A 22670-nucleotide genomic window follows, 5' to 3' on the forward strand; every position below is an offset into this window, starting at 1 on the left:
AAAATCTTTTGTGATGTGCTTACAAGTCAGTGGTAAGACAAGACATGATTACAATTGAGCCATCCACAGTATACGTATACAGTATGATAAAGGGAATAACATGAATAATGTTTAGTGCCAGATAAAATCCAGTAAAGTCTGATCCAAGATAGTCCGAGGGTCTCTAATGAGGTAGGTAGTAGCTCTGGACTGCTCTCTATTTGTTGGTAGGATGGTTCAATTGCCTGCTAACAGCTGGAAAGAAACTGTCCCTGAAACTGGAGGTGTGCATTCTCACACTTCTATACCTCTTGCCTGATGGGAAAGAGGAGAAGAGGGAGTGGCTGAGGCGCAACTCGTCCTTGATTATACTGGTGGCCTTACTGAGGCAGCATGTCGTGTGGAGTCAATGGAAGGGAGGTTGGTTTGTGTGATGGTCTGGGCTGCATCCACAATTCTCTGCCATTTCTGGCGGTCTTAGATGGAGTTGTTTCAACAAATGTTCCTTTGCTTTGTTATTGCATTCTCCTATTGACAAGAAATGCAATGCATTTATCTGAGCTTTCTCACACCGTTTTTATGACACATTCATTCTGATTTTATCCTGTTTATTTGATCTGCTCTGATTGTTGGTAAATGTCTCATACTCATTGTGTCAGCTGTTGATCAGCAGGGAGCACATTTGCCCGGGAGTCAGAAGGTTTTTGGATCAAATTTCACTCCAGGGAAATCTAGCAGATGTGTCAGGACACTTGTGTAAGGAGGGATGAATGACACCTTTGATTGATTGAAAGATACAGCATGGAAACAGGCCTTTTGGCCCATTGATCACTTCCTGCACACAGGGTGATTTACAGAGGCCACTAACCTACCAACCCGCACGTCTTTGGGATGTGGAAGGAAACCAGAGCACATGGAGGAAACCCACACAGTCACAGGAAGTATCCGAGGTCAGGATCGACCCCAGGTCTCTGGCACTGTGATGCAGTGGCTCTACCAGCTGTGCCACTGTACCACCCTTGTCCCCAGCAATCTAATAAAATATGAGGTTATAAATCAATGTGCACATATTCAATGCACAATATTAAAGATTGCACATCTCATTCTAAAAGCCAGCAAATGTAAATTCCTTTGCAAGTCTTTATGTCAGTTTTGTGCTGCATCATGACATCCAATTATATAATGTGATGAATTGCACTTTCAAACGGAAGTGCCACAGTATTCACCTGAGGAAATAGATGGTACCTCAAGTTTAACATCTCATCAAAAGCACCAATGCCCTCGATTCTGCACTGGAGTATCTCAAGTCTTTGAAGTGGAAGTCACCATGGAAGATTTCTTTGTCTTAGAACTGGCCAGTTCTTCTGTATGTTATCCATCTGTAATATTGATTCAGTTTCTACCTCTCTAACATTGAGGCACAATGAACTGAAGATGCTGGAATCTTTATCAAAACACTAAGTGCTGGAGAAACTCAAGCATCTTCTGTGGAGGGAATGGTAGGCAATATTTTGGGTTGGGATTCTTTTTCAAACTCGAATAATATTGCCTGATCTGCTGGGCATTTCGAAAGCTCTGCATTTCATGACTTTTTCATGTTCTTTTGGTTATGTCCTCTCACTCTAACTTCCCCAATAAACGTATCCATCAAATAAAGTTGGGCATCTTGAGGAATTCAGCAAGTCAGGAAGTATGTGAAGGGAATATAACCATGCTGTTGGGTTTTAGATGATCCAGGTAGAATATGAGATGTTAGTCACTGAATTGTCCAATTTCAGGTATGTTTCATAAGCTTGTCCGCTTATCACCTCAACTGTGGGTTTGCATGCTCTCCCTGCGATTGTGTGGGATTCCTCCAGGTACTCTTGTTTCCTCCCACATTGCAAAGATGTGCATGTTTGTAGACTAACTGGCCTCTGTAAATTGCCCCCAGTGTGCAGGGAGTGGATGTGAAAGTGGGAATAACATAGAACGGGTGACCGATGGTGGGAGATAGACACAAGGAGCTGGAGAAACTCAGAGGTTCACGCGCCATCTCTGGAGAAAAGGAAATATGTGATGTTTCGGGTCGAGACTCTTCTTCAGACTCTAAAAGCCTCTTAAATGCCACTGATCTGCCTCCAACAAGTATTCCTGGCAGTGTGTAGGAAGGTTTACACTGAAGATAGACACAAAATGCTGGAGTAACTCGGTGAGTGTGGCAGCGTCTCTGGAGAGAAGGAATGGATGATGTTTCGGGTTGAGACCCTTCCTTAGACTAATGGTGGGCATAGGCCCGATGGGCCGAAGGGCCGGTTGCCATGGCGATGAGCCCCAGTCGCAGCCCCGGCAGCGACGCTGCGTGACGTGATGACGCAGGAGGGAAGCGGTGACGCGGGCCGCGGGTGCGCGGGGCCATTCTTGGCGGGCGATGGAGGCGCTGGTCGGAGTGTTGTCTGCCATCCCGCCCGGCTCCGCCGCCCTCACCGCCACCGCGGCCGGCGGCATCGGCCTCTGCGCCACCGGAGCGCTGCTCTACAGAGCCGTCACCAGGTGAGCCGGCCGGCCGGCCGGCGGGCAAGGCGGGGTAGTTGCTGCCGCCCCATTCAACCTCTGTCCTCGCCTCCCCCTCCTCTCCTTCCCTCAGTCTCCATATCCCCTTCCCCACTAAAGACCTTCCCTACTCACTCTTCCTTCCTCACTCACCCCCTTTCTCACAACCCCCCCCCCCCATCCTCACTCCCCCCCTTCCCCATTCAGCCCCCCTCTCACTCCCCCCCCCTTCTCACTCTTCCCCCCCCCCCCTCCTTCCCCCCCCCCCTCCCTCCCCACTCATCACCCCCCCCCCCCTTCCCCACTACCACTTGCCCACCTCTTCCTCGCCCTCTGTGCTCCAGCTCTCCCCATCCACCAATCCAGCCAACCCACCCCCACCCCCTGGTCTCCCTTGCTCTGCTTCCACCTCGTCCTGTAACCCACTTTCCTGGCCTTTTCAAGCATGATGGTTTTGCTCCGTATTTTACGTTTGATGAGCAATGCACACAACTATCTGAGTGATGTTCCAGATCATGGTAGCGGTCGTATTGATGAGATGTGAAGTTAGGTTCTTATTTGAGGTTCTGGAAAAAAAACCTTAAATGTATTCATTTTGAGAGGAGCAACTTCAATTGTTGTTTGTGGCATGTAGGAATTTATGCTATCGATTTAGGATGTCAGGAATTGGGTTCCATAATGGTCATGTTAAGGTCCATGTGTTGAGGGAGATGTATTTCCCAAGTTCAGAAATGTTAATTTCTGTTTTATGCATCAATTATTTGAGAATGAGAAATTCAACAAGGATCACATCTAGAACTGCCAATTCTGGAATCTTGAATAAAACACATCATACTGGAGGAACGCTGGGTCAGACAGCACGTATGGAGGGGCTAGGCAAGCACTTTGTGTTGTGACCCGTCTTCAGACTGACTAGTAGGGGGAGAGAAACTGGAAAAAAGATGGGGGTGAAACAAAGGCTAGAAATGAACAGGAGGCAAATGGGTTTCAGGTAAGGAGAGAAGAGGATTTAAGTCTAAAGACATAGGTCATATCTATCTAGTTATCCGACTGAGGTCAGATGTGGAGAGCTGGGAATTGAGTCTCAAGAGGGATCCTGACATGAAATGTCATCTGTCTATTCTCTCCTCATATGCTGCCTGACCCGCTGAGTTCCTCAATTGACTTGATTTTTTTTTGCTCAAGGTTCCAGTATCTGCAGTTTCTTGTCTTGTGAATTGAGACTGATGTTTGAATGTATAATGGTATAACATCAGCTGCAGTTACCATCTTTATCCGTTTAATATTACCTCTTGCCATGGGACAAAAGTGATAGATAAAGACAGGGTGACAGACTGTGACAGATGGAGACTGTGTCCAAAAATAACTACACTCAACTCGGAAAGTTGCCAAAATAATAAGCAGCATAAGAACCAGACAGCCAAAAGGATAACAGTCAACTGTTACTTCAATTTTGCAGAGCACTTCATTTTTTTTTTTAGTTTAGTTTGGAGATACAGCATGGAAACAAGCCCTTTGGCCCACTGAGTCCACACTGACCAGCAATCCCTGTACACCAGCACTATCCTTCACACTATGGACAATTTATAATTTACAGAAGACAGTTAACCTACAAGCCTGCTGTCTTTGGCGTGTAGGAAGAAACTGCAGCATCCGTGGAAAACGCACAAAATCATGGGGAGAATGTACATACTCCCTACAGACAGCACCCGTAGTCAGGGTAGAACCCGGGTCTCTTGCGCTGTAAGGCAGCAACTGCAGCTGAACCACCCAAATATATAATCATATATTCAATTGTACTTCCTGAGCATTTGACTTGTATGCGGGTTCCTTTCGGCATGCGTCACTTGTTCGCCAGTACTTAGCATAAGCTAGAGTAAATCTTTGTGTTTGCTGGTAGATGGTGTATTAACAGGCCACCTGGCTAAGGAATGTCATGTTGCTGGAATAATATAATTTAATGGGCACGGAGTCAGTGTTAAAAGGAATGATTAGGAAGAGGATTAAGCAGAAAGTGAAGTGATAGGTATATACAGATGAGGGGGTTTTGATTAGCAGATGGGTGGAGGTAGTGACAAAGCCACAAGGTGAAGAAGTGTGAAATGTAAAGCCAGAGTCAGTGATGTGAGTGGTGGAGGGGAGATGGGCAAGAAGAGCCAGGAGCATGGGAGAGATGGGTGCCCCTTGAGGTAAGGGGGCAGAGGATAGAGGTAAGGGATTGGGAAGTAAAATAAAATAGAATTTAGAGAATTCAGTGGTTATATCGTTTAGCCTGTAATTGAGCCATTGTAATTTCTGTTAGCAATCCAGTCAAAATTGTGAACACCTGAGCAATGGGAATGGAGAGTTAAGTGCAATATTTGTTGTTCCCAATTGAGTTTGCAGCCAACATTGAGAAAACTAATTTAAATTTATCACCTTTAATGAAATATTTGTTTGCTTTCCCCACCTCTCCAACCACCACCTCAACCAAAATTCAAGAATGCCGTGTTCTGTGTTTTGCAATAGGTAAAGTTTAGACCAAATAGATTTTGCCTTGCGATGGGCGTCTTTGGTGGATGCAAAGATTCATTCATGCACTTGGCAAAACTGTGAAATCTTTTGTCAGTTTCAGGTTGTAACTTCAGGTCATAACTTCCTGTGCCATTCACCTGGTTATGTGTAGTGCTGTGGTTTAAATGGACAGTTAAACCGAGGAAAGACACAATTCTAGAGTAACTCAATGGGTCAGGCAGCATCTCTGGAGATCATGGATAGGTGACGTAAGGTCCTTTGCATCTTTTTAGGTGGATGTCGAAGATTTCAAGATCCACTTTTATTTAGATAATTGCGAAGTTCTGAACAATATTCAGTCAGTGCTTTAACATGCTGTGGAAACATCTGAGTAGATTTACAGCAAAGTTTTCACTTGTATCAACAATGAGACTTCTTCAAAGTTTTCAGTCCCTGTCAGATGATTTCCATGCGTCAAATGGTAATAACTATTGTAAAAATATTGAGGCAGATTGTCTGTCGTTCAGTCCTGATACAGTGCTCTCCATAATGTTTGGGACAAAGACCCATCATTTATTTATTGGCCTCTGTACTCCACAATTTGAGATTTGTAAGAGAAACATCACATATGGTTAAAGTGCACATTGTCAGATTTTATTAAAGGCCATTTTTATACATTTTGGTTTCACTATGTAGAAATTACAGCTGTGTTTAAATATAGTCCTCCCCGGTGAAGAAGACGAAGTACGAAGGTAAGCTAGCCAAGAATATAAAGGAGGATAGCAAAAGCTTCTTTAGGTATGTGAAGAGGAAAAGTTTACTGGTTAAGACAAATATGGGTCCCTCGAAGACAGAAACAGGTGAATTTATTGTGGGGAACAAGGAAATGGCAGACAAGTTGAACAGGTATTTTATTTGAGTCTCTATTAGGGAAGACAGAAACATTCTCCCAGAAGTACCAGGGGACAGATCTAGGACATTCACATTAGTCAGGAAATGGTGTTGGAACTGAAGGAAATTCACATTAGTCAGGAAATGGTGTTGGGTAGACTGATGGGACTGAAGGCCGATAAAACCCTAGTCTGCATCCCAGAGTACTCAATGAGGTGGCTCTAGAAATCATGGACGCATTGGTGATCATTTTCCAATGTTCTATAGATTCTGGATCAGTTCCTGTGATTTGGAGGGTAGCTAATGTTATCCCACTTTTTAAGAAGGGAGGGAGAGAAAAAATAGGGAATTATAGACCAGTTAGCCTGACATCAGTGGTGGGGAAGATGCTGGAGTCAATTATTAAAGATGTTATAGCAGCATATTTGGAAAGCAGTAACAGGATTGGTCCAAGTCAGCATGGATTTATGAAGGGGAAATCTTGCTTGACTCATCTTCTGGATTTTTTTGAAGATGTAACAAGTAAAATATATAAGGGAGAGCCAGTGGATATAGTGTACCTGGACTTTCAGAAAGCCTTTGATAAGGTCCCACACAGGAGATTAGTGGGCAAAATTAGAACACACGGTATTGGGGGTAGAATATTAACATGGATAGAAAATTGGTTGGCAGACACGAAACAAAGAGAAAGAATTAACTGGTCCCTTTCAGAATGGCAGGCAGTGACTAGTGGGGTGCGCAAGGCTCGGTGCTAGGACCACAGCTATTTACAATTTATATTAATGATTTAGATGAAGGAATTAAAAGTAACATTAGCAAATTTGCAGATGACACAAAGCTGGATGGCAGTGTGAACTGTGAAGCGGATGCTATGAGGATGCAGGGTGACTTGGATAGTTTGGGTGAGTGGGCAGATGCATGGCAGATGTAGTATAATGTGGATAAATGTGAGGTTATCAACTTTGGTGGCAAGAGCAAGAAGGCAGATTATTATCTGAATGATGTCAGATTAGGAAAAGTGGAAGTACAACTTGTACATCAGTCACTGAGGATAAGCATGCAGGTACAGCAGGCAGTGAAGGAAGCTAATGGCATGCTGGCCTTCATAATGAAAGGATTTGAGTATAGGAGCAAAGTGGTCCTTTTGCAATTGTACAGGGCCCTGGTGAGACCACACCTGGAGTATTGTGTGCAGTTTTGGTCTCCTAATTTGAGGAAAGACATTCTTACTATTGAGGGAGTGCCGCGTAGGTTCACAGGGTTAATTCCCGGGATGGCACTACTCATATGATGAAAGAATGGAATGACTGGGCTTGTATTCATTGGAATTTAGAAGGATTGGAGGGGATCTTATAAAACATATAAAATTATTAAGGGATTGGACAAGCTAGATGCAGGAAACATGTTCCCGATGTTGGGGGAGTCCAGAACCAGGGGTCACAGTTTAAGAGTAAGAGGTAGGATTTTAGAATTGGAGATGAGGAAAAACTTTTTCACCCAGAGAGTGGGCAGTGGAGGCCGATTCACTGGATGCATTCAAAAGAGTTAGATAGAGCTGTTGGGGATAGCAGAATCAAGTGATATGGGAAGAAAGCAGGAATGGGGTACTGATTGTGGAAGATCAGCCATGATCACATTGAATGGCGGTGCTGGCTTGAAGAGCTGAATGGCCTACTCCTGCACCTATTTTCTACGTTTCTACCTCTCACTGCTGCTTCTGAACACAGGGAATCCAGTGTTTGGTGACAGCCTATAATCCCAGTGGATCAATGAGAAAGATGGAGGAATTAAACTCATTGCTGGTTGCCTGCTTCAATAGATGGGAAATTGTGTAATAAAGGCAGGAAAAATTACCGCGTCCTCTGCATTTGCTACAAATAATTTAATTCTATTTGTATTAACTTAAGATATCTACATTAAAAGAGGTTAATTATCACCTACATTTACATGTAGCAGCATCTCGTGTTTCGTTATTGAGGTGAAGAATGGTGATGTGTTGGTGTTTTCGGAGGAGCCATGTCAAGGGTGACCTGTAATGAAAAAGCCTTGGAATTGAATTGAATTGAATAGAATAGAATAGTTTCTTTATTGTCATTGTAACATGAGCCATGTACAACGAAATTTAAAAATGTCAGCCAGTCAGTGCACCATTCAAACATTTCTAAAAGCTAACGATACATACAAGGTAAAATATTAAATGATAAACAACTAAATAAATATCATGAAAATAGCACGCATAAACACCCAACCCTCCATCCTTCTGTCGATTTCACAGTGTACCACAGTCCCTTAGTTTGTCTCGCCCCTGCGTTCCTTGGCGGCTACATTTAGTGCTTTTATAGCAGTGGGGTAAAAACTGTTTTTTAGTCTGTTCGTCCTTGTCCTTGTAGATCTGTACCGTCTGCCTGATGGCAACAGTTCAAACAGGGAGTGTCCGGGGTGGGAAATGTCCTTTATGATGCTCTGGGATTTCCTTTATTGTCATTAAGACTTTACAGTCTGAACGAAATTTCGTGCCTGCAGTCATACATACAATAATACAATAATAGACAACAGAACAGACAGTAAACACAAATTAACATCCACCACAGTGAGTCCACCAAGCACCTCCTCACTGTGATGGAGGCAAAAATCTTAGGGCTGCAGTCTCTTCCCTCCTCTTCTCCCTCTGTGCTGAGGCGATACCCCACCGGGCGATGGTAAATCAGTCCCGCGGCTCACCGAGCTCCGCGAACGGGCCGGTTCAAACACCGCAGCCTGGGGCGGTCGAAGCTGCCGCCCTCCTGTCCAGTGGAAGCAGCTGTTGACGGAAGTGCACTGGCCTGCAGCCGAACCCCGGACTTAGGCCGCCGCCGCCAGAACGCCGTCTCAGCCACCGGAGCACCGTTCCAGCCCCGAGCCGGGTCGCCCTCACGTGAGCGTCTCAGCCCCGTGCCAGGCCGCCCTCACGGGAGCGCCTTTACCCTCGAGCTGGGCCCCCCCAACGGGAGCGCAGTTCCACCCTCGAGCTGGGCCGCCCCGACGGGAGCGCCGTTACCCTCGGGCTGGGCCGCCCTCACAGGAGCGCCGTTCCACCCTCGAGCTGGGCCGCCCCCACGGGAGCGCCGTTACCCTCGGGCTGGGCCGCCCACACGGGAGCGTCTCAGCCCCTCGCCAGGCCGCCCTCACGGGAGCGTCACAGCCCCTCACGGGAGCGCCGTTCCAGCCCCGAGCTGGGCCGCCCTCACGGGAGCAGGCCCAGGGCGAGTCCTGACAGGCTGCCTCCGGAGCCTCGAGGTCGCCAGCTCCGCCATTAGGCCTCAGCGCAGACGGAGGCAGAGAAGGGGGATACGACAAAAAAGTCGCATTCCCCCGAAGGGAGAGACAGCAAGCCCTGTTTCAACCCCCCCCCCCCCCCCCCCCCCCCCCCACACATAAACACAACCTAAAAAAACAAAAACTTAGCTAGACAAAACGAAAAAAACAACACAAAAAAGTAAAAACAAACGGACTGCAGGCGAGCCGCAGCCCGTTCACCAGCGCCGCCACTTCCGGAGAGCGGTATTTTTCGGATAATGTCAGTGTATAACCCATATTTCTATCTGGATTGATACTGCAGTGTCGGAGTTCAATAGTTCATGTTTGTGCGCCGGAGGCGGGTACAAATTAAAGTAATTGACGATGTTGAGTAAAATTGCATGGTATGTTGTTTTAAGAAGGATGGAGCTTCTGCATCAAAATTAATATTGTTGTCCAAATTTTCAGCAAACTTTAGATCAATGCTACTTAATAGAAAGGATCATTTAAAGCATATTATAGTATTTGAGAAAAATGCCAAGGTTACTGGAAAAGGGTATAAAATATTGCAATCAAGTTGAACAGCATCTGTGGTGAGAGATAAGCTTGGTATTTTAGATATGTCCTATCATCACTACACCACATTTCTTTTGCTTCATATCTTATGTTCCCACTGAATAACTCTGGTCATGGTGTTAACATTCTGAAAAAATGAGCAGGAGTGGTTTTCGTGGGTCTGAAGAAGGGTCTTCACCCGAAACGACACCCATTCCTTCTCTCCAGCGATGCTGCCTGTCCCGTTGAATAAGCGAGTTTGGTATTGCGACTGCGCATGCCCAGGTCATAGGTAACTAGCTATAAAACAGTCTTGGCAACGGTGGTGCTGCATTGTGTGCAGGCTTGCGTTTCATCCAGGCCTGGGTCGGCTCTCTGTCACTGCGGGTGCTGTTGAGTTGCTGTTGGGCTGTCCCCATCCCCTCCCCGGTGTCCCGTCCCTGTCCGAAGGGTCCGGGGTGGCCCTGGGCTGGCGGGATGGTGCCGGACTTGCAGCCGCTGGCTCCAGCTCGGCTCTGCCTGTCCCGCCGGGTTGGCCCCGGCAGCCCTCCGCCTCCACCCCCCTCCCCTCAGTCCGGCACTGAGATCCTGCTGAAGATGGGCAGCCGCCGGGGGACTCGCAGCCGTCCTGGTCGGAGAGAGTGTCTGCGGATGGACTCCTGCCGGCCAAAGAGCTGTGGGTACTGTTGGTGTGGTGGTGCTGGCGGCAGCAGCAAATTCCACCCTTTCCCTTGCCCAGCCCCAAGCCCAGAGTCCGGGCCAGCTCTAACTCCAGGTCGGGGCTGAAGGCCGCCCGCTGCGCAGCCCAGTCTAGCGCTGAGCCCAGTCTGGCGCAGGCGAGGCCAGGGCCCTCACTCCTCCTTGGGTTTGTGGATGAAGTGGCAGCGGGTACCATAGGGGCAGAAGCCGGTGGTGTGCAAGGTACCGCTTGTACTTGGGGTAGTGGCTGAGGCCGTGGGCGAACTGGCACTTGTCGCTGTAGCGGTCCATTGGTGAATGGGTTCCTCTGGAGTTAGAGCGTGGTTGGGCTGGAGTTGGTGCTGGCTGGGGGTTCTGTGGGTCTGGGGCCGTGGTGTTGGGGTTGGCGCTTCTTCTCCGTGCTGGGCCACGGGGCCGGTGTCTCGTTGGTCCGGACGTCGTGGGGAGGAGGGGCGGTGGTGGTTCAGCAGCGCTTTCGGGTCTTCTACTCTCTCCCCCCCCCCCATGCCCAGTATCTTCTACAGTAAACCCTCATTTGAATGGAGCTCTTTATACCTGATTTTGGTTATAGCGGATGGATCTATCAACGGCTGCCAATGCCACCCCCGGCTCGCGCTGCCTCCCTGGCTGCTTGCTGCTTTCTAACTCTAACCCAGATGCTTGCACCCCCGGCTCACATTGCTTCAAGGCCAGAGCTTCTGCTGCCACTGTCGGCTCACGCAGCTTCCTCAGCTGCTTATCTGCACTCTCACGGGCCGCGACCATTGACTCTGCGGATCATCGCTTCTCACCTGGCCACCAGCAGGCTGGAACCATCAACTCACTTGGATTCTAGGCCCAGTTCCAGAACGAGAATCTGAAGAAGGGTCTCGACACGAAAGGGTCTATTTCAATTCTAGCCTGCTTGTTTTTTAAAAGATGAGGAAAAATAAGTTTTAATGAGCCAATTCTGGGATTGCAGTTTGGGAGCACAGCTGCAGCAGTTTATAACCTTCAGTTAAACGAGTAGACAGCCTTCGTTTGTTATACCCTTCTAGCATATTATAAAAAGGCTTCACTGCTTGATTTCCACATTTGCTCCCAACTATTTGGGAACTTCAGTGTGAATTTGACGTTTGTGTTTGCATGTGTTGCCCCTTGAAATGGTTTGTACGGATGTCTCTGGCTCAATAGATTATTTTCTTAAGCAAATCGAGAGATTACATTTTAAAGTAGTGTGAAGTTAAGACTGATGGGAGACCCGAATTTTAAATTGATATAAGCTAGCAGCATTAATCTGAAGTGTAAAACTGGAGAATTATTAATGTATTGATAGAATTACACTAATTGCAGGTTGATTTTTTTTTTATCAAGCTAGTTTGGTGATGTAGTGTGCAAACAGGCCCATGTCCCCACCAGCTCCCTGCTATTGCCCTCCCACACCCTGTATGGCCACATAGCCCATGTTACTGTCCAAGTTACGATCGGCAACTCCCGACCTCGCTCGCACTTTAATAGATGGATTTGTTGCTTTGGTTCATTTTTCTAAGCCAGTTAGCAACTTGCATTCACAAATTCAGTCAATTCCATTCCTGAGGTAATTGACTATCTGTGTCAGCATTGACTATCTGAATGTATAGTTTGCTGCTTTCTTTCCTGCTTGTGGGTCTCAGCCAGAATGACAATGAAGACTGTAGGGAAGGGGACTGGTGACTTTGAGCCATTGAAGTAGATGCTGGTGTCCTGGCACGAAGAGTGAAATTAGCTCCCACCATTCTTTTCTCTAATGAATACAGTGTGGCGGCACCTGATGGCAACCCAAGGGCACAACAACCTGTCATCGTCCTCTGCGGAGTTGGTCTATGGTGCTCCGCTCACCGTTCCCGGGTAGTTTGTCTCTGGTGCTGAAGGGTCCCAGGAACCCCCATCATCAGTGCTAATCTGCTTGCGGGAGGAGTCGGTGCCCTGTCTCCCATCCCAATGTCGCGCCATGGGGTGGCCGATGGGCTGCCTGTACGTTTTTCTTCGCCGTGACTCCCACAGGTCACCCTTGCAGCGCCCATATGAAGGTCCCTTTCGCGTGCTGCGGCACGGGCCTACTACATTTGATTTGGACATGGGAGGCCGGCGTGAAACTGTTTCTGTGGCTCGTTTGAAACCAGCCCACTTGGACCTGAGCGAGCTAGTCCATGTGGCTCAACCACTCCGCCGTCCCAGGCTCCCGGAGATTCTGCCGAACCGAGCAAGCCCCCGGGGCGTGGGATTGTATCTACGCGTTCGGGTCGCCTTGTTCGACGTTCGGTTCGGTGCCTCTGGTTTGGGGGGGGGGGGGGTCATGTGGCGGCACCTGGTGGCAACCCAAGGGTACAATGAACCATCAGCTCTAGAGAGCGGCGTCTTGGTGTGGGAGGTGCTAGTCACGGGGCGAGTTGGTATTTAAGGCCGTGCAACGCCCGTGTCCTCCGAGGAGTAGGGCGCTGTATTGGAGAGAATAAACACGACTAGTGCACACAACTCGTGTCCGACTAGTTTCTGGTTGGAATCCTGCGAGTCCCCGCTACATGACATGTAACACTCTAATGGGGTCTGCCTACCAATGTACTACAAGCAGTGGAGTTTGTGGTAATTAAATTGTCAATTAACTTGGCCATTATGGTCAGGGTATATCAATGATAGCAACTGGCAATCTGCTGGAGGAATTCAGTGGGTCAAGCAGCATCTGTAGGGGAGGGAGTGGTTGACATTTTGGGCCAGAACTCGTTTTAACGATACTTTGGACCATTTTGTATCAAACCATGTCTGAATTAAATCTTTCCTCTTTTCCACTCTTGCTGGCTGCACATCTGCCAAACCGCAAAGCCTGTAGTCTCTAAATTAAACATTTGTGTAACAGTTGTGGTCCTGTCTTTTTACAATCCACTCCTGAAGCAGTGATGTATTTCTGATTGCAGCTGTCAATGCAAAGTGGCCTGGTGTCACCTCCTGCACCAGAAGTTCTGGACAGTTGCGTGCACCACTCTGTTGTGGGGATTAATGGATGACCAACTGTTTGCAATCTCCTCTATGCAGTGTTAGCACTTGACAACTGTCCTGGGAGAAATGGTTTGTGAAAGTGCATTTGTGTGTGTGTAGCAGTCAAGCGAATGCAAAAGACATTTCATTGCATGGTTACAATATGCCGTTTTTGTTTGGTTTGTGTAGTACCACATAAAGGAACCAGAACCCCATAGTTGCAGAATGTCTGTGGATATCCAGGCAGGTAGAATTGGGGAAACGAGTTTATAAGTCTGTGTAATATCGAGGTTAGACCTCATTTATAGGATGTGCAATTTTGTGAATCTAAAAATGGAAATCAGAAATGAATGACAGTGATGAATCCAATGGAACCTTCAGGGAAATGTTGTTCAGAGAGCAGAAGATGTGATATTTGCTACCAAATGTTGCAGTCTCCAGACAAAAGCAGGGCCATAATGCAGCAAAGTGCAGTAATAGTGAATAAATAAGCACGCGTAAAATCCATCCTAGTCATTTGCAGCAGTGTAGTCTTCTGGTGTTCTTTGCCTTCTCAATTTGGGTTGGGACTTGGATCACCATAACTAGTAATAAATATTTATCACCTTTGGTCTATAGATGCAGTAGTTACTGCTTCAGTTGTTCCCTTTAGCAGGCTATTCCATGCTCTGGAAATTCTCAATAATATGCCGGTCATGCTGGAGAACACTCAGTTCCCTGGAAGTATTAAAACAAAAATGTATTGCACGCAAAACAACTAAGATCTGAAAAGAATCCATGAAAAAGAATTCAAATCACAACCGTGGAACTACGGCTGTAGCACGGTGGAACCGTTGTAGTTCAAGAGGCCACTCTACCACCATCACAACCTCGGGGTGATTACGGATTGGTGTTGGTATGAATGGACTCTAGTCCTATGATCAATTTTGGCTGTTCAAACATCAACTCCCTTAGTTCAGGTTTCTTTGGAAAAGCAGTCAACATAATTAAGGACCACTCACATTTCACCATTTCCTTTACTCCCTTCTCCCGTCAGGCAGGAGGTATGAAAGCTTGGAAAGCATACACCGCCAGTTCCGAGAGGGGCTTCTTCTCCGCTGTTATCAGACTGCTGATGGAACTTTCATAAGCTAAGGGTGTAGTCCCAATCAATCTTCCATCTGACCTCATTGTGGCCCTTACACCTTTTCTCTGTACATGTGAAACTGTAATGCTGTAACTATATTCTGTACTCTGGTTATTTTCTTTTCTTTGCACTATCTGATGTACTTGTTTATGGCTTGATTGTACTTATATGGTTTGACTGGATGACATGCAAACAAAGCTGGTCACTGTATCTCGGTACAATATGTGACAATAAACCAATACCAACTATCTTGAAATTAATTGGGAAATGTGCTGTTTGGGTGAATTGAAGGATGAATTCAGATGTTCTTTCTCCTCTCTACTTGTTTGAATAAATCAATTTTATTCTATTCTTAAAGCTAGTGTTCAGATTTATTGTGTTAATTAGTGACAAAGCAAGTATGACCTTGGTATCCAATAATGAAAATGGAGCATAAAGAATAAAAGGTCAGAGGGAAATACTGGCCAATGTCTATTGGGATTGGTGATACTTCTATTTTTATCACAGTCTCAGCACTCCAGGGCAATTTCATCTTTCTTGGTTGTAGGATTTTAATCATTTGCCACACGTATCAATTTGTATGTTTTTTTTGCAGGAAGAAGCCAACCCACGTGAAGGTGAACTGCTGGTTCTGTAGCCAGGATACAACTGTACCATATGGGAACAGGAACTGCTGGGATTGTCCCAACTGTGAGCAGTACAATGGCTTCCAAGAGGTTAGGTTCCTGGCAAATTTTCATTATCACTATTGTGCATCATACAACTTGGAAATAATTGTTCTATTGTCCAAGCATTCTCATTGACAGCATAAGTTGCACACTCTGTATTGTTTTTTTTTATTGAGGGTGACATTGACCATCTTATTGCTTCATGCATTGGGTAGAGGATCAGAAACCTTTCCATGTAATCTGGCATGGAGATGGCTTCTTTTACCATGAATTTCTGATTATTTGTTTTACTGCCTGAGTTGTAGTTTGTCTAAATTGAGAATAAGCAAGTGGCCTAACCAGAAAATCAAGTGCAAAATCCAGCCATGTTTTAGCTTGGGAATCTTTTTCAGACGTGTGTTCGACCATGTTCTGACCCAGACTCTGTACTACAGCCATGTGTCCTTCCTCAGTACTTTAAACACCATCTTGTCCCACGTGGATTCCAATGAATCTCGAGAGAGGTCCTATCGCCTGTCCATTCACTCAAATGCTGCCTGATCCATGGAATTCCTCCAGTACATTGTGTTTTTGCTCAAGATTCAAGCATTGGCAGTTTCTTGTGTCTTATTCTGTTCTTTTTGCATAGATTTAAGGAAATTGGATATGTGTGGTGTGGATTTGAAATACCCTGTCCGATAAGGTGGCAGATGCATATTCAATGGAAGCTTTTAAAGCTCTGTTTGATCCGTCACCCAGTGAAAACTTTCTCCTTATTTACAGTATCTAAACCTTCGATTGATTTTAAACAATTTAACAAATCCCTTTAGTTCTAAGGAAAACTGTACAGTCATTATTTTATGGAAAAACTGTAATTTGGAGGTGGAGATATCACTGTACTCGAAGGAACAGAGGCTTGGATATGCCGGAGTAACTCAGCAGGTCAGGCAGCATCTCTGGAGGAAAGGAATAGGTGACCTTTCGGGTTGAGACCTTTCTTCTTACTGGCATAGACATATGCTCTCGGGTTTTAGGAGTCACTGCAGCATAGTTAAATGCCATAGAATTATCAATTGATTCATGTGGGATCTAAATCTACCTACTTGTGTTGTGTATGGAACAATCCCCTCAGCCAAATAGTTAGCAAATAATCAGTATATTTTTATGTAACTGTTGCATTGTGCGGCATCTGATAAATGATCCATCCAAACTCATGGACATTTAATGCTAATTTGCTAGAATCCGTTTAGCATTTTAATATAAAACAATGCTGTTTTTATTTCAGAATGGTGATTACAATAAGCCGATCCCTGCTCAGTATATGGAGCATTTGAATCACATGGTGACCAGCTGGGCAACTCCTTCTGAAGCCTCCAAACTCCAGCAATGGCCAAATGGACAAATCCTCTTCTGTAAGAAATGCAACAACAACCAGCCTCTCAAAATCAAGCAGTTGGCTTCCTTTGTGCCCAGAGATGAGGTAAGAATATAGAGTCCGCTATCTAAATATGACATTGTTTAAGCTAATAATTATAAATCTATTACAACTCGCTGATTCTCCCATTTGTACCAGTATGATTTTAAACAATGCTCGTAAAGTTAAATAATAATCTTTTCAGGTCACTAACATACTGTGCCTTTCAAAATTACACCATCAGGTAATAGGGTAGATAATCAAAAGCTTTGTCAAACTGGATTTTAAAAAAAATAAAGGAGGAGAAAGTTGAGAGGTTTATTTAGGCAATTCTAGAACTTGGCATGGCTGACAGCCAAGATCAATAAGCCTCAGCAAAATGCCTTGAGGGGGTTGGAAGGCTGGAAGAGATTAGAGATTGAGGCTAAGGTGTTTTAAAATAAACTATGAACATGTTACACTATAGGACACAGTGCTGGAGTAACTCAGTGGGTCTTCTCTGGAGAATGTGGACAGGTGGCATTGCAGGTTGGTCCCTTCTTCCAACCCGAAATGTCACCTCCCCATGTTCTCCAGAGATACTGCCTGACCTGCTGAGTTACACCAACACTGCCTTTTTTTGTGAACCAGCATCGGCCGTTTCTTGTGGCCACATGAACAATGAGACATTGCTTATTGAGTGTAAATGTATCTCATTGAGCACCAAAGATGGGACTTGCCATCATTTGGGCATGGGACAGCACAGGAACACCATGTCTGCGCCAACCATGATGCCAGCCTGCACATTGTCTGTATCCCACTATTCACTGCCTATTCATGTGCCTGCCCAAGTGCCTCTTTAAGGTTGCGATCATAAATGCTTCCACAGTGTTTCCTGGCAAAGTGTTCGAGGAACTTCGCACTTATTTTTTTTAAAGGCTTGCCTCGGATATCTCCTTTAAAAATGTTTGCCTGGTACCTTAAACATGTGCCCTCTATTATTTCGTACTTCCACCCTGGCTTCTAACCAATGTATTCCTCTTATGATATACTTCTTATCGGGTCACCCCTCGGCTTTTGAAGCTCCAGAGAAAACATGAAACTTTTACAACCTCACCTTACAGCAAATAAACTCTAATCCAGGCCATATCTTCTGTATCTTCTCCAAAGCCTGCATTTCTTCCTTCTCCTGTGACAACCAGATCTGGACACAAGACTCCAGATATTTTCTAACCAAAGTTTTGTATGCTGCAACACGACTTTGCAATGCCCTAACCTATGAATGGCCTATGGCACCTTTACCACTCTATCCACTTATGTTGATGCTTTCCGCACATCAATGCTTCTGACATTCCTGGCATTTACTGTATACTCTCTGCTTGCATTTAACTTCTCAAAATTGTATGTTTAATTCCATCTGCTATTTGTCTGCCAAATTTTCAACTGTTTTCGACAACTTTCCTTGCGATCCACAACATTTATCATCTGCAAACCTAAACAGTCTATCCACATTGCCATTCAAGTCATTAATTATATTAAACATTGATTCTTGCAGAACACTGTTACCAATTTGAAACAAATACCCCTCTTCCACTATCTCTTCTATGGCCGTCAGTTTTGGCTATAATGTACCAGTATTGACTGGTTCAGAACATTCATTTCTAATGCTTTACTGAGGTCTATATAGACAACATCCATTGCACCACCTTCTTATCTTTTGGGTGATAACGTATTTCAGGAGGGCTGTATAACAATCGTTTTTCAGGGCTGTACAGCAAAAGTCAAGGCAAGTTGTGGGAAACTTAGATGAGGGTTTTATTCGCAAAGCAGCTGCAGCAAGTTTGAGTTTAGTTTATTGTCACATGTGCCAAGGTACAGTGAAAAGCTTTTATTGCATGCTAACCAGTCAGCAGAAAGACAATCCAATCGAGCCATCCACAGTGTACAAATGCATGATAAGGGAATAACATTTAGTGCAAGATAAAGTCCAATCAAATATAGTCCCAGAGTTTACAATGAGGTAGATAGTAGCTCAGGACTGCTCTCTAGTTGTTGGTAGGATGGTTCAATTGCCTGAGGACATGTGATGGAGGTGGGAATTGGCTTTCTTAGTGGTGTAAATATGTGTCCTGAAGCTCAACCAGAGGCAAATAATAATGTCCAGCTGCAAATAATCGGCTTCATTTTTATGTCAGGAACTAAACACAGTAGATTTAGTTTTCCAGTATTAGAAATAAATTTCTGTCCATACATTGCTGGATGTTGAGCAAGTAATATCATAATTTAGATGTAGTGAAGAAGCATTACAAAGACAATCTTGTTTAAAAGTATTAAGGATTTCACCAGATTGCAGCCATCATTTGGATGAATCCAGAAATACACAAGGGCTTTGTCCTTGTGTAAAATAGTTATTTTTGATGAATTTCTTAAATTATGATGCAAACGTGAATTGCTGACTTAGAATCAAGTGCGATTTGGTAGCATTGTCCTCTTGCTAGGATGAAGGGTGAATTTTGTATCACGCAAAAATCCATTGCATAATATATAGACAAAGGAATATGTTATGCCTTTTCAATGACATTTCAAAGGTATATCATGTCTGTACATTGATGCATATTATGTTAAGGAGCTGACAGGTGCTGAATTTAAGGAGGGTGTTGGTATAAATGTTGTTGCTGTGAGCATTACATGAGTTGCTTACATGTTCTGTATTTTGTTTTGAACGTTGCTTGTATTTCTGACCTTTAAAAACTGGGAAATAAAGTCCATTAATCTTTTTGACCATTAGCAATGACATTTGCATTCCAGCAGAGGGTGCTGGAATGCAAATGTGTGGGCAAGTGCTCAGTTTTCACTGAAGGTTGTTAACAATGTTGCAGTGAATTTCTTTGCAGATTTGGTGACAATCTGCCTTCTGCTTTGTAATTTGTAATTGTTTGAAGCCTATTCTGTTTTACTGATCATCATGGAAGCAGATTGAATTGCAGATTAATCACCAGACTTGATGGAGCTGAAGATGGGCCTACCGCTTGCTACAGAATTTGCTTTTTGATTATTTCCAAAATGTTGTTGAAAATGTCCTTAAACACTTAAGTTTTGTTCGAAAATATCTCATTGTTTTGTTGTTATTTTCACAAAATAATACTCCAAGTACCCTTTTGTAGAAACATACAAACACGTCCCTTGGAAAATGCACAGTTTCAGTTAAATGTAAATGTTAATGGAACATGTAACATGATTAAAAAAAAAAAGACCTAAGTGTTGGATAGTATCTTTATCCACAGATTTGAGATCATTCTAGGTAAGAGGGACTAGGGCGATTACCCAAACACTGGTTGAAAGCGGTTGTTATTAAGGAGCATGTAAGAGGATAGAAAGATGTGAGAGTTCCAGAGTTTATTGCCTAGAGAACGTGTAAAGATGCCATAATTAGGGGAGCATGGATACTTGGATGTGTTATGATTTTGAAAAGGTTTTTTGTAAAGGTGGTAGTGGGGGGGGGGGGGTTAATATGTTGCTTGCTGTAGTAGGTCTGCAAGTACAGGACACGTGGGAGTGGGGAGAGAGATTAGAAGGACTAGGTGAATGTGAAGATACAGTTTGCAGAGTGTAGATGGCCGAAGAAGTTGAGCTATTTTTCGTGGTAGTAGTTGCCTTTGTTTGGGTTTATTTTCTTTTCAGTAATATAACACTCCAAGTGTTTTTAATAAGGATATGTTCACCCAAATGTTGGTAATGTTCAGAATTAAAGTATAAAAAGCTGACTGCTGTTTTCTTGCACCATAAATGTCCTGAGCCATTGTAAAATGTTTTTCAATCATTTAAGTAGTTTTAAAATAAAACCACAGATGTAATGTAGGAACGTGGTAGGCAAAGAGCACGCAAACAGCCCCGTCATAAATGTTGGAACTAGGAACTAATAAATGCTGGGTTTCTGACTAATCCTGACTAAGATGGATGAATCATTGTTAGATGTAAGTGACCTGCCAGTAGATTGGAGGATGGCTAATGTGCCTCTATTTAAGAAGGGGTGCAAAGAAAAACTTGGGAACTACTGACAGTAATCCTAGCTGTGGTAGGAAAGATACTTGAGAGGATTCTGAGGGATAAGATTGGAAAAACTTTGGAATGCATTTGGAAAAACTGGTTGATTCGTGATAGCATGATGTGTGTGGGATATTATTACTCACTAATTTATTTTAAAGAATTAACGAAGATTGATGAGAACTGAGCCATAGATGTATTCTATATGGACTTCCACAGAGCGTTGTTAAAATTCCGCATTGTATGCTGCTGTGGAAGGTTCGATTCACGTCGCAGCGGCCTCTGCAGTCCGTCTGTCTTTTTGTTATTTTTTGTCCCGTTTTAATGCAATTTTTATTTATTTTTTGATGGGGGATGGTGTGTGTGTGTGTGTGTGTGTGTGTGTGTGTGTGGGGGGGGGGGGGGGGAAACTTTTAAAATCTTTCCCCTGCACGGAGAACCCGACCTTTTCCCTGTCGGGTCTCCGTTGTCATTGGGGCTGCAACGTGGAGCGGCCTCCAGCAGGAATGACCTGGGGCTCCAGTCGCGGAGCTGCGGACCTACTTACCATCACGGAGCTGGCGGAGTTCGGAGCGGGTGGAGCGGTGGTGGCGCGCTGCTGCGACCCGACCCTGGGGATTCGGAGGCTCCAACCGCAGGTCTGGTGGGCAGTGACACCGGGAGCCCGCGGGTCCCTGCTGGGAGACCGCTTTTCGGGGCTTCCGCAACGGCGACTTCACCCACCCGAGTCGCGGGGTCGAGGAGTGCCTGGAGCGGGGAGCGGCTTCAACGGCTGTGGGACTTTGCTAGCGCCCGCCGGGGGCTCCAACAACAAGACCCGGAGCAGGGCCTTGCATCACCCGGCGCGGCGTTAATGGCCGCGGGACAATTGCCATCGCCCGCCGGGGGCTTTGAATCTGACATCGGGAGGGGAATGGGGAGTGCAGGGGAGAGATAAGTTTTTTTGCCTTCCATCACAGCGAGGAGGAGATGCGCTGTGATGGATGTCAGTGTAAATTGTGTTGTGTCTTGGCTTTTTTTTCTTGTGTGTATGACTGCAGAAACAACATTTCATTTGAACCTCTATGAGGTTCATGTGACAAATAAATTGTATTGTGTATTGTGATTACATGGGTTCCAGTGTGAGCTGGACAACTGGTTGAGAACTGGCTTCATGGGAGGAAGCAATTGATGGTGGGGGAAGGTTGTTTTTTGGACTGGACGCCTGTGACTAGTGGTGTGTCTCGGGGATCGGTGATGATGTCTGCAGATGATACTAAAACAGTAAACTTTTTTGCAGTGTTGTGGGTATATGAAGTAAAATGCCAGAAGTAAATGATGCCAGTACTGTAGTATTTAAAAGACTGGTACATGGATAGGAACAATGTAGGGGTATGAGCCAAATGCAGGCAAATGGGACTAGCTTAGATGGAGCATCTTGGTCGGCGCGGACGAGTTGGGCTGATGGGTTTGTTTCTGTGCTGCATTGCTCTGACTAAAAGAGACATTGCTTCAGGTATCTCTGAAATATCACCCATGTGAGATTAAATGCTTCTCTTTTTCATTTTTGCACCATTCATTCTAGTATTTTGCTTTTGGTTTACTATTTAAGGTGTTTTTTATTCTACTGTAACACACAATATATAAGTTCAGTGATAAACTAACAGCAAGGTGAATAATTTTGAACTTGACAAGCTGGAATGCATTTTATCCTTTATAGTTGAGATTTGTTGAGTATCTGAGTACCCACATGCATAACTGCTAGCGTCCGACTATGCTGGATTAATTGAACAAGTCACAGTCATGCTTCTGGAAGAGATTAACATTAAGATTCATGTCACAAAAAGTCCTCCATTGGAGAACTGATTCCGATGAGGTCTGGTCGTTGCAGGCCAGATAATTTGAGGGTGTTCTCTGGAATATTTCATTTGCAAGATACCATCAAATTGGAGTTTGCTATCTTATTGGAATTTGGCACTTGGCTGTAATGTTCGTTTTCCTGGAATAGACTGGTTGGCAATTGGCCAGGCAGTTGGCTATGTGCTATTATACAAAAAAATGTTAT

General features: G+C 44.9%; 1 protein-coding gene across 3 annotated transcripts in view; it reads left to right on the top strand.

Moving 5' to 3' along the window:
• The first annotated feature begins 2345 nt into the window (after positions 1-2345).
• tmem201 (transmembrane protein 201) overlaps positions 2346-22670 on the top strand; it is a 119214-nt gene continuing 98889 nt past the window's right edge. For 2 of the 3 annotated variants that reach the window (XM_055659623.1, XM_055659625.1), the window contains exons 1-3: positions 2346-2511; positions 15138-15258; positions 16475-16669. In XM_055659623.1, the coding sequence (XP_055515598.1) occupies positions 2390-2511; positions 15138-15258; positions 16475-16669 (438 nt within the window). In that variant the 5' untranslated portion in view covers positions 2346-2389. The remainder of the gene's footprint in view (positions 2512-15137; positions 15259-16474; positions 16670-22670) is intronic. The other variant, XM_055659626.1, reaches the window with a different exon arrangement.

This window comes from Leucoraja erinacea, chromosome 30, assembly GCF_028641065.1.
Source record: "Leucoraja erinacea ecotype New England chromosome 30, Leri_hhj_1, whole genome shotgun sequence".
In the NCBI taxonomy this organism is placed as follows: Eukaryota; Metazoa; Chordata; class Chondrichthyes; order Rajiformes; family Rajidae; genus Leucoraja; species Leucoraja erinaceus.